We start from the raw sequence: 15,968 nt of genomic DNA, 5'->3' as shown, positions 1-15,968 counted from the left end.
ACAATGACCTTCACATTTTGCAATCAATTTCGAGGATGTTGCACCTTGTTTTCCAATAGAAATCGCCATTTCCTTCCAATCAATGATTGATAGCGTCACGAGTCACATTTTCGCTTGTCTAGCCAAACCTATTCGTGTCACCGCAATATCACTCTGGAAGCTTCCTAACCTAGTTGCAGAATTCTTCGATCTTAATTTTTGCTCACTAAAGGTACAGTCGTGAAACAAAACTTTCATTGAATCATGAGAAATGACATGAATCACGAAAATGTTCTCGGTCATTGTAAAATAAATGTTCATGTTAACACTCACGCTCACCAGTGTTTAATTATACCCACGATTTCTATTACCCTCACGGTTTTAATTACTCTGATTATTTTAATACCGTCCATGGTTTCATAGTATATGGCTATTGAACCATATTTGTATTTGTGCTGTGTTTATACCCTCCATCATAGGATGGGGGTATATTAACTTTGTCATTCCGTTTGGTGAAATTCTGAGTCGACTTAAGCATGTCCGTCCATCCGTCCGTCCGTCCGTCTGTTGAAATCGCGCTAACTTCCGAACGAAATAAGCTATCGACTTGAAACTTGGCACAAGTAGTTGTTATCGATGTAGGTCGGATGGTATTGAAAATGGGCCATATCGGTCCACTTTTACGTATAGCCCCCATATAAAGGGACCCTCAGATTTGGTTTGTGGAGCCTCTAACAGAAGCATATTTCATCCGATCCGGCTGAAATTTGGTATCTGGTGTTGGTATATGGTCTCTAACAACCATGCAAAAATTGGTCCACATCGGTCCATAATTATATATAGCCCCCATGTAAACCAATCCACAGATTTGGCTTGCGGAGCCTAAAAGAGAAGCAAATTTCATCCGATCAAGCTGAAATTTGGTACATGGTGTTGGTATATGGTCTCTAACAACCATGCAAAGATTGGTTCACATCGGTCCATAATTATATATAGCCCCCATATAAACCGATTCCCCGATTTGGCTTGCGGAGCCTCAAAGAGAAGCAAATTTCATCCGATCCGGCTGAAATTTGGTACATGATATTGGTATATGGTCTCTAACAACCGTTCAAAAATTGATCCACATCGGTCCATAATTATATATAGCGCCAATATAAACCGATCCCCAGATTTGGGTTGTGGAGCCTCAAAGAGAAGCAAATTTCATCCGATCCGCCTGAAATTTGGTACATGATATTGGTATATGGTCTCTAACAACCATGCAAAAATTGGTCCACATCGGTTCATAATTATATATAGCCCCATATAAACCGATCCCCAGATTTGGCTTGCGAAGTCTCCAAGGGAAGCAAATTTCATCCAATTCGGTTGGAATTTGGAACATGGTGTTAGTATATGATCTTTAACAACCATGCCAGAATTGGTCCATATCGGTCCATAAGTATATATAGCCCCCATATAAAACATTCTCCAGATTTGACCTCCGGAGCCTCTTGGAGGAGCAAAATTCATCCGATCCTTTTCAAATTAGGAACGTGGTGTTAGTATATGGTCGCTAACAACCATACCAAAATTGGTCCAATCACACAAAGATTGGTCCATATCGGTTCATAATCATGGTTGCCACTAGAGCCAAAAATAATCTACCAAAATTTTATTTCTATAGAAAATTTTGTCAAAATTTTATTTCTAGAGAAAATTATGTTAAAATTTTATTCGGTTCATAATAACATTTTCACCACTCGAGCCAAAAATAATCTACCAAGATTTTATTTCTGTAGAAAATTTTGGCAAAAGTTTATTTCTATAGAAAATTTTTTTAAAATTTTATTTCTGTACAAATTTCTGTCAAAATTTTCTTTCTATAGAAATTTTTGTTAAAATTTTATTTCTGTAGAAAATTTTGTCAAAATTTTATGTCTACTTTGTCAAACTGAATTATATACGTATTGGATCGATCTTTTTTGATTTAATATGTACCACGTATGGACTTACATACAATTTAGAAGATGGTGTTAGGAGGTTTTAAGATACCTTGCCATCGGCAAGCGTTACCGCAACTTAAGTAATTCGATTGTGGATGGCAGTGTTTAGATGAAGTTTCTACGCAATTCATGATGGACGGTACATAAGCTTCGGCCTGGCCGAACTTACGGCCGTATATACTTGTTTATATTATCATTAATGGTCCTTATGTACAATAAAATTGTATTGTTTTCTATGTTTCTTATAGCCCTTGTACCACAATGGCCTGAACAGTCTAAATGAGCCTGAAAAGCGGACTTCCACTAGATCTATACCAACGTATATTCCTTATCTACTGTAAATATTACAGTAGTTTCAGTTCAAAAAGAGACACATAAATCCGTTCTCCATTAACCTGTCTCTGAACCGTATCTCACTCAAAGCAATAAAATGGGGCTCAGAATTGAATTGACCATTTTGTGTATAGTCCAACATTTACCGTTTGCTCGTAAATTTCTGCTAGATACGATGGATATATTTTTCATAAAACAACAACAAGAACAATGAAAAAGGATTGCATTGGTACTTACATGACGATTGCCATCTACTAAATAACCGCTAGAGTGATAGTGTTTCTGTATTAAATTCGGCGATAAAAGTTGTCTGCAAATAAAGAAATGAAAACGAAAAATTATTATATATATGAATAAGCTTTAATAAAAATTAAACAAGTAAACAAAAAAAACATTATCATTAAAGACTATAAATGCCATCCTCCTTTGCCATCCGTTTGTTTTTTCTGTCGCCTGGTATATCCTCTCAAATAACAGGAAATACTGGGTGGAGAAAATTATGTTATCACCCAGTTAATTATTTGCAGGACATTGTTAACATAAACAGGCCGGAAACGAATGACAATCAAGTTTGTGGTAAATTAAGTTGCATTGCACGTACTTATAAAAGCGTTAAATATTTATTGAAGCTAATAAATAATTTTGTGTTTAAGTGATTCCACTACACCAACAGCCTCTGGTGTCGTCATTCCTATATTATTTTGTTTTGTGTGTGTGTGTTTTTTCTATATTGTTTGCTTGGTATTATGTTTCGATTTTCATTAACTTGTAGCAAATTCTACACGTGGCTAGAGTTTACACAGAGAAAAATTTGTCTTAGTCGAAAAGTTCTTAGGAATGTATAATACGTTTTTGCCAAAAAAGAGTTTAAAGATTTGGAGAAACAATTATTTGATTGAGAATGATAAAAGCGAATAGCTTAATTGATTCTATGGGCCTGTTAATCTCAGTAGGTCTGCAATAAGAGACAATATTGGAATTGGCTCAATGATGAAAATGATAGCATCAATCACACAATTACTTAGATAATAAAAAACTAACAAAATAATTGATTTCTTCGGCCATTTTACTTCTTTATACCCTTCACCACTACTGTGGTACATGGTATAATAAGTTTGTGCATTTGTATGTAACGCCAAGAAGGAAAAGTCTGAGACCCATCGTTTAGTATACCGATCGTCTTAGAATTAATTTCTGAGTCGATTTAGCAATGTCCGTCTGTCTGTCCGTCTGTCTGTCTGTCTCTCAGTCTGTTGGTGTATTTTTGTGTGCAAAGTACAGCTCGCAGTTTTAGTACGATTGTCCTAAAATTTGGTGTAGGGTCCTGTTTCGGTTCAAAGACGATCCCTATTGATTTTGGAAAAAATCGGTTCAGATTTAGATATAGCTGCCATATATATTTTCACCGATCTGGTCATAATTGGCGTGTATATCAACCGATCTTCCTCAAATTCCGTACATCCGAATATTTTATGAGTCTCGAAAAACGTGCAAAATACCAGCCAAATCGGTTCAGATTTAGATATAGCTCCCATATATAGCTTTCGCCCGATTTACACTCATTTGCCCACAGAGGCCAATTTTTTGCTCCGATTTAGTTGAAATTTTGCATAGGGAGTAGAATTAGCATTGTAGCTATGCGTGCCAAATTTGGTTGACATCGGTTCAGATTTAGATATAGCTCCCATATATTGCTTTCGCCCGATTTACACTCAAATGACCACAGAGGCAAACTTTTAACTTCGATTTAGTTGAAATTTTGCACAGGGAGTAGAATTAGCATTGTAGCTATGCGTGCCAAATTTGGTTGAAATCGGTTCAGAGTTAGATATAGCTCCCATATATAGCTTTCGCCCGATTTACACTCATTTGCCCACAGAGGCCAATTTTTTGCTCCGATTCAGTTGAAATTTTGCACAGGGAGTAGAATTAGCATTGTAGCTATGCGTGTCAAATTTGGTTGAAATCGGTTCAGATTTAGATATAGCTCCCATATATAGCTTTCGCCCGATTTACACTCAAATGACCACAGAGGCCAATTCTTTGCTCCGATTTAGTTGAAATTTTGCACAGGAAGTATAATTAGCATTGTAGCTATGCGTGCCAAATTTGGTTGAAATCGGTTCAGAGTTAGATATAGCTCCCATATATAGCTTTCGCCCGATTTACACTCAAATGACCCCAGAGGCCAACTTTTAACTTCGATTTAGTTGAAATTTTGCACAGGGAGTAGAATTAGCATTGTAGCTATGCGTGCCAAATTTGGTTGAAATCGGTTCAGATTTAGATATAGCTCCCATATATAGCTTTCGCCCGATTTACACTCATTTGCCCACAGAGGCCAATTTTTTGCTCCGATTTAGTTGAAATTTTGCATAGGGAGTAGAATTAGCATTGTAGCTATGCGTGCCAAATTTGGTTGACATCGGTTCAGATTTAGATATAGCTCCCATATATATGTTTTTTCTGATTTCGACAAAAATGGTCAAAATACCAACATTTTCCTTGTTAAATCGCCACTGCTTAGTCGAAAAGTTGTAAAAATGACTCTAATTTTCCTAAACTTCTAATACATATATTTCGAGGGATAAATCATAAATAAACTTTTGTGAAGTTTCCTTAAAATTGCTTCAGATTTAAATGTTTCCCATTTTTTTTTTACTAAAATTGTGTTCCACCCTTTAACCGACTTAAATTTTAAGTCTATAGATTTTGTAGAAGTCTATCAAATTCTGTCCAGATCGAGAGATATTTAAATGTATGTATTTGGGACAAACCTTTATATATAGCCCCCAACACATTTGACGGATGTGATATGGTATCGAAAATTTAGATCTACAAAGTGGTGCAGGGTATAATAAGTCGGTCCCGCCCGACTTTAGACTTTCCTTACTTGTTTTTAATTGATTTAATTAAAACTTCAATTGATTCAGTTTTGAAGGAAATAACAAACACTAAGAATAATGTAAATATCGAATTAAGATAGAAGGCATTAATAAATATGAATTAAAAAAAAAGTTTTGATGTTGATCGCAAATTTTTAAGTTGGGCAATCAATCATTTATTGCAACGAAATTATTTATCAATTACGAACATTATACTATCAATCACATAATTAATTTCATAATATAATTAATTAATTGATTACTTTGGCAGTTTTAACTAATTGTTGGTCCAATTAAAAATTTTCTTGTATTATAATTTATTTACTTATAATTGGTTTACCTTTAGATTAAATAATTTTCTTGCAATTTTGATTATAGTTGAAGTCAAACTTTATGAACCAAGCTAATTATTTCCGGATAAAATTTTTAATTACTTTTTAACTTGGAAATATTTTAATTAAATTGTAAATTGGGTACAACATTTTTTTATTGACATATTTTTAATTTAATTAAAATTGTTAATTTAATTAAAAAAGATAATTTCATGTGTTAATTTTTTAATTGATTTTGTTATAAACTTAAATCAACTTTTTAATTGGAATTGTTTTGATTACATATAGTAGCGCCCCATATTTAGCATTTTTTTGCAGATTTTTTTCCGAAAAAAAAAACTAAATTTGAGAGCGAATTACAAATGAAGATCGATATTCTAATGGGACCAATTTTAGGAGGTTGCCGGTCTGTTGGCTCTACATTAGACCTTATAATTTAGGCCTTATAGTTTTAAACAAATTTTTTAATAAAAAGTAAAATTAATCACAAATGTTAATTAATTCGATTAATTTTTAAATTAACATTTGTTAATTAAAAAACAAACTAACTAAATTATATATGCCGTATGATCACGCACAGAAAAACCATGTTTGGACATGGTTGCCGCATCCATTTAATGCTTATGTAGAGCATGTAATTGCCGCGAAAACCATGTATTTTGTCTTTGTAAAAATAGTTTTCGAGCGGAAAAAAATGTATGGTGGCAATAAGCATTTGAATGGTTCTCAAATATCGCAAACATGTTCTATCATTTAAATGATAGAATTTGAGACCATTAAATGGTCGGGAAAATCATGTACCTGACCATTCAATTTTTTTACTTTTTTACAGAGAAAATAGTATTTTTATAGGTTAATTATAGACATGTCTAGAACCATTACATGGCCATAAAGACCATTTACATTTTTTCGTGACCATTTAATTTTTTAACTTTTTTGCAGCGAAAAGAATTTTATAAAAACATTGAGCAGGTACACACGATTTTCATTTTGCGCGTCAGTCGTGTGTTGATGGTTTCTTGGAATGGACGGAGAATACGGATTTATTGTGTTTTGTGTTAATTTATTTATTCAGTAGTGGCACGTGGTTTTATGTGAACACAAAAAAGGAAAGTTTAATTGAAAAAAATGTACCTGTTTTTTGTTCTGTATTTTGATATATGGTATAATTTATTTTTATTTGCAGTTACATGATGTCTGCGTTCGTACATTTGATGGGCACGATACAAATATGGACTAATTACATATTGTTGAAATTGAAATAAAATAGAGTGTGTAAAAATATATGATGTTTGCTTGAACGGCATTATAAATACAAATAAACAATGAATTAGTTTATAAATAAATAAAAAAAACAAATAACGTTAATTTTGTGTTTTTTTTTCTGAAGTGGCATCCTTTTTTCGACGATGAAAAAAAGTTTTTCATAAAGATCAAAACATTTTAGGTTGTGACCATGTTCTTTTAACTAGGAGAAAAACATTTTTAGTGAATACCATAACATTTTAAATTATGACCATAGTCTTTTCATTCAAACACAATTCTTTTATCAATATAATAACATTTTAGATGAGGACAAGTATATTTTTCTTAGAACCATGTTCACTGAGCCAACATGGTTGCAGGTTAAATGTTACATGGTCGCCGCAAAAATAGCTCCTATCATATTTTGCTCTTCGAATATGATTGTGACAATCATGTTTCTTCTCTGCGTGATAGAAATAAGTAAATATTTTTAGTCCAATTTAAGAAAAGTTTTTGCATATAATTAGTTTTTGTCTATGTTATAGACATTGGACAAGATGGACATAGATTTGCAAAAATATAAAAGTTTTAGGAAATTCTCAATTACTTTCTATGAAATTCGAAGATACTAAAAATTAGCGATTAACTTCTGTTTTAACGGCACTTCAATTCACATGATTTAAGTAAGCAAAGTATAATTGAATTAAGCAAAACCTTCAAATATTAGGGAAATTGTAAGTAAGATCTATTTTTTGTGAAGTAAATTAAAATGAAATCGGTCTTAGTACTTCGTTTTTTGAATTAGGCGTTCTCTACCAATTCCGAAAAAATAGAAATTTGTTAAAAAATATGAAGTCATATATTTCATATATAAATTGTTATATCCTATTATGTTAACATATATGGATTGTTCACCGAATTGCCTGATAATTGAAAATTCATGGTAAGAAGTATTGTTATTGTTATACTAAAATGTATCTACCATTGGTGTTAATTTGTCCATACTACCATTGCAATTTATTATCGGAAAACCTCATTTTTTTCCTAGTGTATTAGAGAGTGCGTGAGTGTAATTGTAATTATGTGAAATAACAATTGTTCTCAATTCTATTCTGTATGCGATTATATGGAAAATTTAATTAAACATGGACTATTCCGTTAAACAATGAGCTCGAATATTCCTCACCCTCAAAACAATCTACCACATCCAAGAGTTCACACACATTTATTTGCAGCATATCCTGGCTATTAGTTTACAAGCGAATGGCCAACTAGCTCAATGGTCCATTGGCCCACAATTATATGGCCTGAAGATAAATGTAGTACCCGGTCTACCATCACCATCACCACCACCAACAACCACATCATGAGTGCCAGTTCATCGTTAAAATGGAGTATGTAAATGACTGTGGCGTCCATTGTCGGTTAAATAGATTTTATTTATTTATTTATCTTGTGCTGGGTTTTATTTTAAGAATTTATTTGTTTTGGCTGACATTTGTTTGGTAACATGTTTACATTTTGGCCAGCTGTCCGATATTCATTTTGTCCCAAAACGAGAATGAAATCGAGTACTTAGTGAAAATGATTATTCGTGGGAATGAAATAATCTGTGGTGCATGTTCATGCTTGTTCATTGCTATTGTAGGTCACTGGACCGAATCATCTTCATCGGCATCAGTAACCTATGCAGTGTAGCATCATACAATTTAAAAATGAATTCAATGATGTCTATTTAAAGCCAAGATAAGACCAGGCCATGAACTAATATCCTTTGTCCATTGTTTGTGTTCTCCGTACATGGGTGTATAGAGATTGAAATATTGTGAGTGTGATTGAGCATTGGCAATTCTCAGTCTTTGGTGATTGTGTGTGTGTGTGTGTGTGCGTGCGTGCAAACATGTGAAGCAGGAGATTGCGATTTAGTTTTGTGTTGAATTGCCTTGTCTTGACTGGAAGTTAATTAAAATTGTCTCTTGACCACAGAGCCGACAAAAAGGTCGACTGCAATCAAGTCACGAACTGAGCCAATCACATTGTGCGGACATGAACATATCTTTAATATTCCATTTATGTACATGTAAGCCTCCTTCCATCGCTAACCAACCAACCAACCAACCAACCAACCAACCAACGTGGGTATATTGTCTCTGAGCTATTGCTGTAAGGAATATTGTTGTTTTTGTTATTATACTAAGATATCCTTAAGGATTATTAGCTCGCTATGTTGTAACTGAAAAATATTGTCAATTCAGTACAATTTAAAGGCAATGTAACTAAACACTTGAACGTAAAAGAAATGGAAACGTTGTCAACATTCACTTAAATATATTTTTGAAAAAAAAAAATTTAATCAAAAATATGTTTTTTTTTAACAAATAGAATATTTTATTATAAATTGAATTTGTGTATAAACACAACCCTACGGGAAATTGATGCGAATTGCCACTGAGGGACCTATTACAGAACTGGTACCTGTGCTCCAGTTAGATGCAATTTTTAAACAGTCGTAATTTATTTATTTCCATACTCGATTGATATTAAAATCTTAGATCCATTAAGATTTTAATATCAAGCATTTTCACATTTACCCTCATTTTCATAAAGCTCCGTTAGTGTTCCGTTGACTAACCAACTTTTAAACTGTATTATGGAAGAAGCTGTCATTTTGCATATATATTCCATATGTCAGTTAGGAACTTAACTGACGAAAATTCTTCAGTTAAAGTTAACTGGAGAGAAGATATTTGCAATTTACTTTCTGCTAACTGGCAATTAAAGCCTAACGGAGCTACATGAAAATTGCCGTTAGTGAAATAAAGTTATCAGAATAACCTATTGTTCGACATATTTCAAAAGTTTTCTTTTTTCATTTCGGGTTCGATTGCCATGTCCAAATTGAAACTGATTTCTTAGAGTTTGTCCGAGACTGGCTCCTGAGGACCTGTCTATGGGGTACTCCTGCTAAATTGTCCCAGGACGTGTCCTTTGAGATGAGCCCAAGACGCGTCCTAAAATGTAAATTTCCCCGTCAATGACAAACCCATGTTAAAGTGACCGGTCCCTTCCATACGTTTGGCCAGAACTGGGACTGGACCATACCAGGGGTAATTGAAAAACATATCAATTACCAACTGACTGATGAAGTTCCATTCGTTTTTACACTGAAAACAAAATGTTACTCAGTTCCAAAGGTGTTTGTCTTAAATTGTTTTTGGTATTCATTCCAAGTCGAAATAGCAAACAATTTTACTCAGTATACATTTAAGAAAGCTTTCTTTAAGAATTAAAAATTCGCTGAGATTTATTAAAGCCAAGTTGATCTCTGTTCAACGAAATTATCTTTTATGTTAGGACCAAAATCACGTAAGTCTAAGTACAATGGAGTCAAAAACAATGAAATTTTTTATTAGGATAGATATAAGGGTAAAGACAATGGTCATGAGGATAACAACACTTGCCATAACTGTTCTATGTATTGACGCGTGATTTTGAACCTTTCTTCAAATATTAAAAGAAAAACTCAAATTGTTCTAGATTTTTTTATAAATTAAAGTTTGTATCTTTTGCTTCAAAAATTTTTTTTATTAAATTTAGGACACACATTTCGGAAATTTGCTTCCCTCCATTAAAATCATATGTTTTTGAACTAAGGTAAGATTTCCTTAATGGAATGAAACACATTTTTCATTTAAAGAAATCTTCATAAAATTACAGAAATATTCAATTTTTAGATTTGAGATAAAAACGCTTCAAATATGGGCTAAGACTTTTTTTGAAGATTCAGCATTTTGAGTTGAAAGTTTTTTGGAATTAAGAAAACATTTTTTACTTTGAAGTATCCGTTATAATTTGAATTTTTAAACTGTCAATTGTTTGTATGTGAACAGTTTTATTAATAAAACGCGAAAAGATTATGAAAATTCGGCCGCTAAAACATGCCTTTATTTTAAAGAAGCCGCATCTTTGGCTCGGAATCAACACCAAGATCCCTTAAGGATCACACAAGGTCAACATTTTTGGATCCAAGTAAACTTTTTTTTTAAGTGTAGACACTTATCTGATAGAAGTCTTAGTCAAACGACTTTTTCCTTTGATGCAAAAGAAAACCTTTGTGTTTGAATTTTTGCATATAAAATTGAGGTTCAATTTTAGTTAAACAAAATTTGAAATTTCACTCATGAACGTTTGTTGGGTAAAATTCTATACATTTTAGACACCGAGATCGGTCCACATTTACATATAGTTTTCATGTTTGTCTGAGATGCATTTGCACAGAAATTAGTGTTTTCTTTTCTAAAGAACAAAGTTTAAGAACTTATCAATTTTTTTAAAAGAAATTATTGCAACAATAGCTAGTCATAAATTAAGGGCAAAAAATGGAAATTTTCGAAAAATATAAATGTATGTCTTACCTTTCTATTTTTCGATTCAATTAAGTTGGACGATTTCTTATCTAGATTCATAGTGATGTCGAATGGTGTAGAGTACAATGTTGTGGAGCTTCTATGGCTTAGACTGTTGTTCATTAAACAATTTACAATAATATTCAAAATATATATTTTGTAAAGAAAAAATCTCATTTGAGTTTGAGCCAAGTAGGTTATCGAACATAAAGCAGTCTTACTTTTAAATTCCCTACAATATATTTTTTCAATGTCCTTCACGTTTTTTGTTATTACTTTAATCCTTTTTATGTATTTGCCAATTAAAGGAAAATGTAAATGCAAGTTCATAAAGATATATATACATTTTTTTACATTGACAAAAAGGTAAGTTTTTTGTTGCATAATTTGTAGCATTTAAAATCAATTTATGTGAAATAAGTAGCTTATCGTTTGGGGAAATGTTGTGTGTATTATTTTAATTACAATCACTTAGAATCTTCGTTTGTTTTCTATATCGAAATAAACATTAAATACAATTTCATTGTATACAACTAACTTGTGCAAAAGCCTATTTTGAGTAGAATTTTGCAGAATTTTCTTTGCTGCCTTAAAGAAAGAAGAAGAAAAAACCTCTTTGCCGTAGTGATTGAATTTCATCTTTATTGATTGGAATTGCTTGAAAGTTTTATCAAAGTTGGTCATAAGCGATGCCTACTGCATTTAAAATGAAGTGAGCTTTGCCAAAGTCTTTATCATGGTGAATGCATGGCCTAGTATGACCATGTTTATGTGTGGGTGTGAAAAAGTTTTGTCCGAGTTCCACATATGTGCAAATGTGTAAATAATTCTGTTTGTGTGAGTGTATATTTTTCGTTATGCTTTCAAAATACACACATAGAAAGGATTTAGATGTAAGTGAGTTTATATCCATTTACACAAATATCAATTTAATTCTCTCTGCCTCTTTTTATTCTATGCTTCCACAATTGACCCCCCGCGTCGTCTACATGTTTTGCATTTGTATCAAAATTCATTTATAAATGCATGCAATTTTGTGTCTGCCATAGAAAAAAACTTATGGACCAATATTAGAATGGCTCTATTGAATTGTTTATTTTAGATAAAATTTATGCATGGAGTTTTCTGGTTATTTTAATACTAAATGTTTTATTTCGCACACACACACACATCCACACGCACATCCATAAAGTCGACACAATTTACAATTTGTTGTCCGGGTAGTAATGGGAAATTGTAAAATTTGAGATTTTGAAAAATTTAAATATTTGCAAAAAAAAAAAAAAATGAATTAAATATCTAAATTTTAGATGTATCTCCCTTGTTAGAAATATCGTCAATAGATCGATTGCTTAATAATCACGAGGTCAAACGATTTTTTTTTAAGGCTGTCTGTGAGCTCACTCGCTTGTACGATAATCCTTTGTTGTTCATAAGGTGGGTACATTTTTTTATTTGATTTTCATTAAGAATATAAAACGCTGCAAAAAATTGTTAACCCATCACATTTTCAGCCACCGTGTACCAATAGGTGGCAAAGCTTCTCTAAGTGGTTTCACTGCAATGTGGAACGCCGTTCGGACTCGGCTATAAAAAGGAGGTCCCTTATCATTGAGCTTAACATAGAATCGGGCAGCACTCAGTGATAAGAGAGAAGTTCACCAATGTGGTATCACAATGGACTGAATAGTCTAAGTGAGCCTGATACATCGGGCTGCCACCTAACCTAACCTAACCAATAGGTGGCAAGTCTTGCCGAATATCAAAGAGTTTTCCAGCGGTAATTGATCTTTTTTCAGTAATATTTGGTTTTAACATAAGTTTGGTTTTAACATAAGGGTTATTTATCAACGACCTGCAGAATTGGATGTAGGAAGATCGTCGGCAAACCAACTCGTGAATTGGCCGAACAAATGAACGCCTTAAACCAATTGGTTTTACACAAAAATGGGTGAATTGTAGCGTCTTTCTGAAAAGAATCCCTACGAACTTTTATTACAATCCAGTATCTAAAAATGGTGCACTCAGTGATTTAATTTAAATTTTCTTAGTATTTATTGTCAGGCGGTAAACTACAGTGCTGTATCTTGAAAAGTACACCACTTCAGTTTATCTCTACTGTTTTCCTTTTTTTTACGAAATTTTAAGCACGTTCTCATTATTAGAAATTTTAAACACGTTCTCATTATTAGAAATTTTCCTTTCAAAGACGAGGTCAGTTTGATAAATGTTTCCTCTCTAAGAAAGAGCATTTTGTAAAAGCGGCGAATAATTATCCCCAATAGTCTCTGTTTGTGTGAAGAAGAGTATTTCAGGTTAACCAAGAAAAGTTTCCCAAATCTCAACCCGCCAGCAAAGAATATATGTCTACACTGAAAAAAATATTGTCGTGAGGTCAAAGATTTCATGTCTTTAAAATACGAATACAAATTTTGCTTAGCATAGAAGACGCATTTCTCTAATGTAAAGTTATTTTCCTTGTCCAAAAGTCGACAAACTTTTCAATGAAGTCGCATTGTCCTTATAATTAAGTGATTTGACTTAAAAATGGGTATCTTAACATGAAAGAAAAAATTTATAGGCTAAGGTCAACTTGAATTTAATAATTCAGAAAATGAAATTGTCTTTAAATTTGTTGTCTTTTGGCATCTTGACTACAAAGCAAAAAATCGTTAAAATATAGGACATGTTTTTCAAAACTTTATTTTAAAGAAGTTTTTTACTTCAAACATAGCATAATTTCTACTGGAAGTCGAGTCCTAATTTGGAAAATAAAGTTGCCGTTAACTCGTTTTTAAAGGACTTTGATAGCATATGAAGAAAAAAAGCTGAGAAAGCGAAAAATTAAAATTTGCTTCCTAGAAGCAAGTATACAAAACCTAAATTTAAAAGAGAATTGTGTCTTAAAAGTATCCTTACTTGTAGTCTCCGCTTCTTTGGCTCGGAATCAATACCAAATTTTTTAAAGTGAAGACAAAATCTTTGGAACCGAGTATGCTTTTTTTTCAGTGTAGTTAGGCTTGTGAAGATTGATATCTGGTATTATTTTTTTTTTTATTTTGGATAAAGAACCAGCCGGCATTGATATTACACTCAGAAAAAAGTGAACCATATATTTCACTAAAGCCGTTTTAATTCTCCTTTAGTACGTTTTACGAAAGTTTCCATGACTTTAATGTTTTTTTGTGTACGTTAGTTAAATTAACTAAAACTAAGGAAGTAATTAAACACAAATGAAGCATAAAGAATAAGTAAATACGTGCCTTCCACAAAATAATTCAGAATTTCTTAAAATTTGTAAATACTACCATTCTAGAACTTCGTATGACATTCTTGCAATTTTGAACACCAATTTTTTCCTCCAAACTATAAAAATTTCTTTAACAAGTGAAAAAATTTATTATGTCAAATCAATTTTCTTGAATTTGTCGAAAAATATTTACTTATTTTTGTGATATCGGTGTGATGTCAGCGTTTGTAATACTGTTTAGTTAAAATTTTCTAAAAAAAAAACAAGTAAATTTTCTAAAATTAACCAACATTTTTCTTCCTGATTAGTTCACTGTTTTTTCAGTGTAGGCTGACATAAAAATAGAAAAGTCCACTATTTTCAATAACAGCGGGGTTTGGAACATGTACCAAAAACAAAGTAACGGAGATATTCTCTGTGGATTTGGAAGTGGTGTAGAATCTTCCGATCCGATTTTGAATTTTGCATAGGCTTGTCGTAGATCGGAGTTCATCTTTCGAAGCAACTATATTGATATTGCAACCTCTATATCTAGGCGTTTCGCACAGCCGAAAAATGGATCGGTACACTTTTCAAATGATCATTGCAAATTTCCATTATTTTATTTAACCTTACTGGCTTTTTTAAAGACGGTAAAATTCCGAGAATTTAATAGAAGATTTTGTAAAACAAAGGATTTTTATACGTAAGGATACAATACAATTTTGTTGGACCTTAAAAATAATGACTTAGGAAAAACTTCCGCTTGTTTGCATTAATGGAATTGAAAGGGGAATTAAGCGATTTGGTTTTTGGGTGGATTTATTTCTTCTGATTTAACGTCATACCAGTGTGAGTGATAAATTCAATCACATATGTTCTTAGGATAATTGCGTAAGCTGTCCCAGTGAAGTTTCAGTTGCCAATTTTTCTTAAAATTTTTAAATTAATTTTTATTTATTCCTTGAGAAGTAATTGGTTACTCAAAGAAAGAATTCAGTCTAAGTTTGTTCCAGAGAATGGCCGCTGAGTGCACTGTTCCGCCTGTGGTTTGCTCAATACCGATACCGAAACTCTGATAGGTTGCGTTGAAATTGTACCAAACTTGCTATGAAATTGTTTCGTGGTTGAGTTTGCTAACCAGAGTGAAGGAACGCAACATCTCCCAAACTAACTTCTCATATTCAAAATTGGCTCACAGTACGAGCCACCGTGGTGCAATGGTTAGCATGCCCGCCTTGCATACACAAGGTCGTGGGTTCGAACCCTATTTCGACCAAATACCAAAAAGTTTTTCAGTGGTGTATTATCCCACCTCAGTACTTCTGGCGACATTTCTGAGTGTTTCAAAGCTTCTCTAAGTGGTTTCATTGCAATGTGAAACGCCGTTCCGATTCGGCTATAAAAAGGAGGTGCTTCGTCATTGAGCTCAACATAGAATCGGGCAGCACTAAGTGATAAGAGAGAAGTTCACCACTGTGGTATCACGATGTCTAGTCTAAGTGAACCTGAAATATCGGGTTGCCACTATTGTAGTGGTAGTCATTAAACCCCGATATTCCATCAAGTGT

General features: G+C 32.8%; 1 protein-coding gene across 12 annotated transcripts in view; it reads right to left on the bottom strand.

The window, feature by feature from the left end:
• Positions 1-15,968, bottom strand: part of mmd (disintegrin and metalloproteinase domain-containing protein mind-meld) — a 575,647-nt gene that overhangs the window by 161,207 nt on the left and 398,472 nt on the right. For all 12 annotated transcript variants that reach the window (XM_075298290.1, XM_075298292.1, XM_075298293.1 and 9 more), the window contains exon 7: positions 2,538-2,610. In XM_075298290.1, the coding sequence (XP_075154405.1) occupies positions 2,538-2,610 (73 nt within the window). The remainder of the gene's footprint in view (positions 1-2,537; positions 2,611-15,968) is intronic.

This window comes from Haematobia irritans, chromosome 3 (assembly GCF_050003625.1).
Source record: "Haematobia irritans isolate KBUSLIRL chromosome 3, ASM5000362v1, whole genome shotgun sequence".
Taxonomy (NCBI): domain Eukaryota; kingdom Metazoa; phylum Arthropoda; class Insecta; order Diptera; family Muscidae; genus Haematobia; species Haematobia irritans.
The sequence above is the reverse complement of the archived record's forward strand: the minus strand, read 5'-3'. Positions and strand labels throughout refer to the sequence as shown.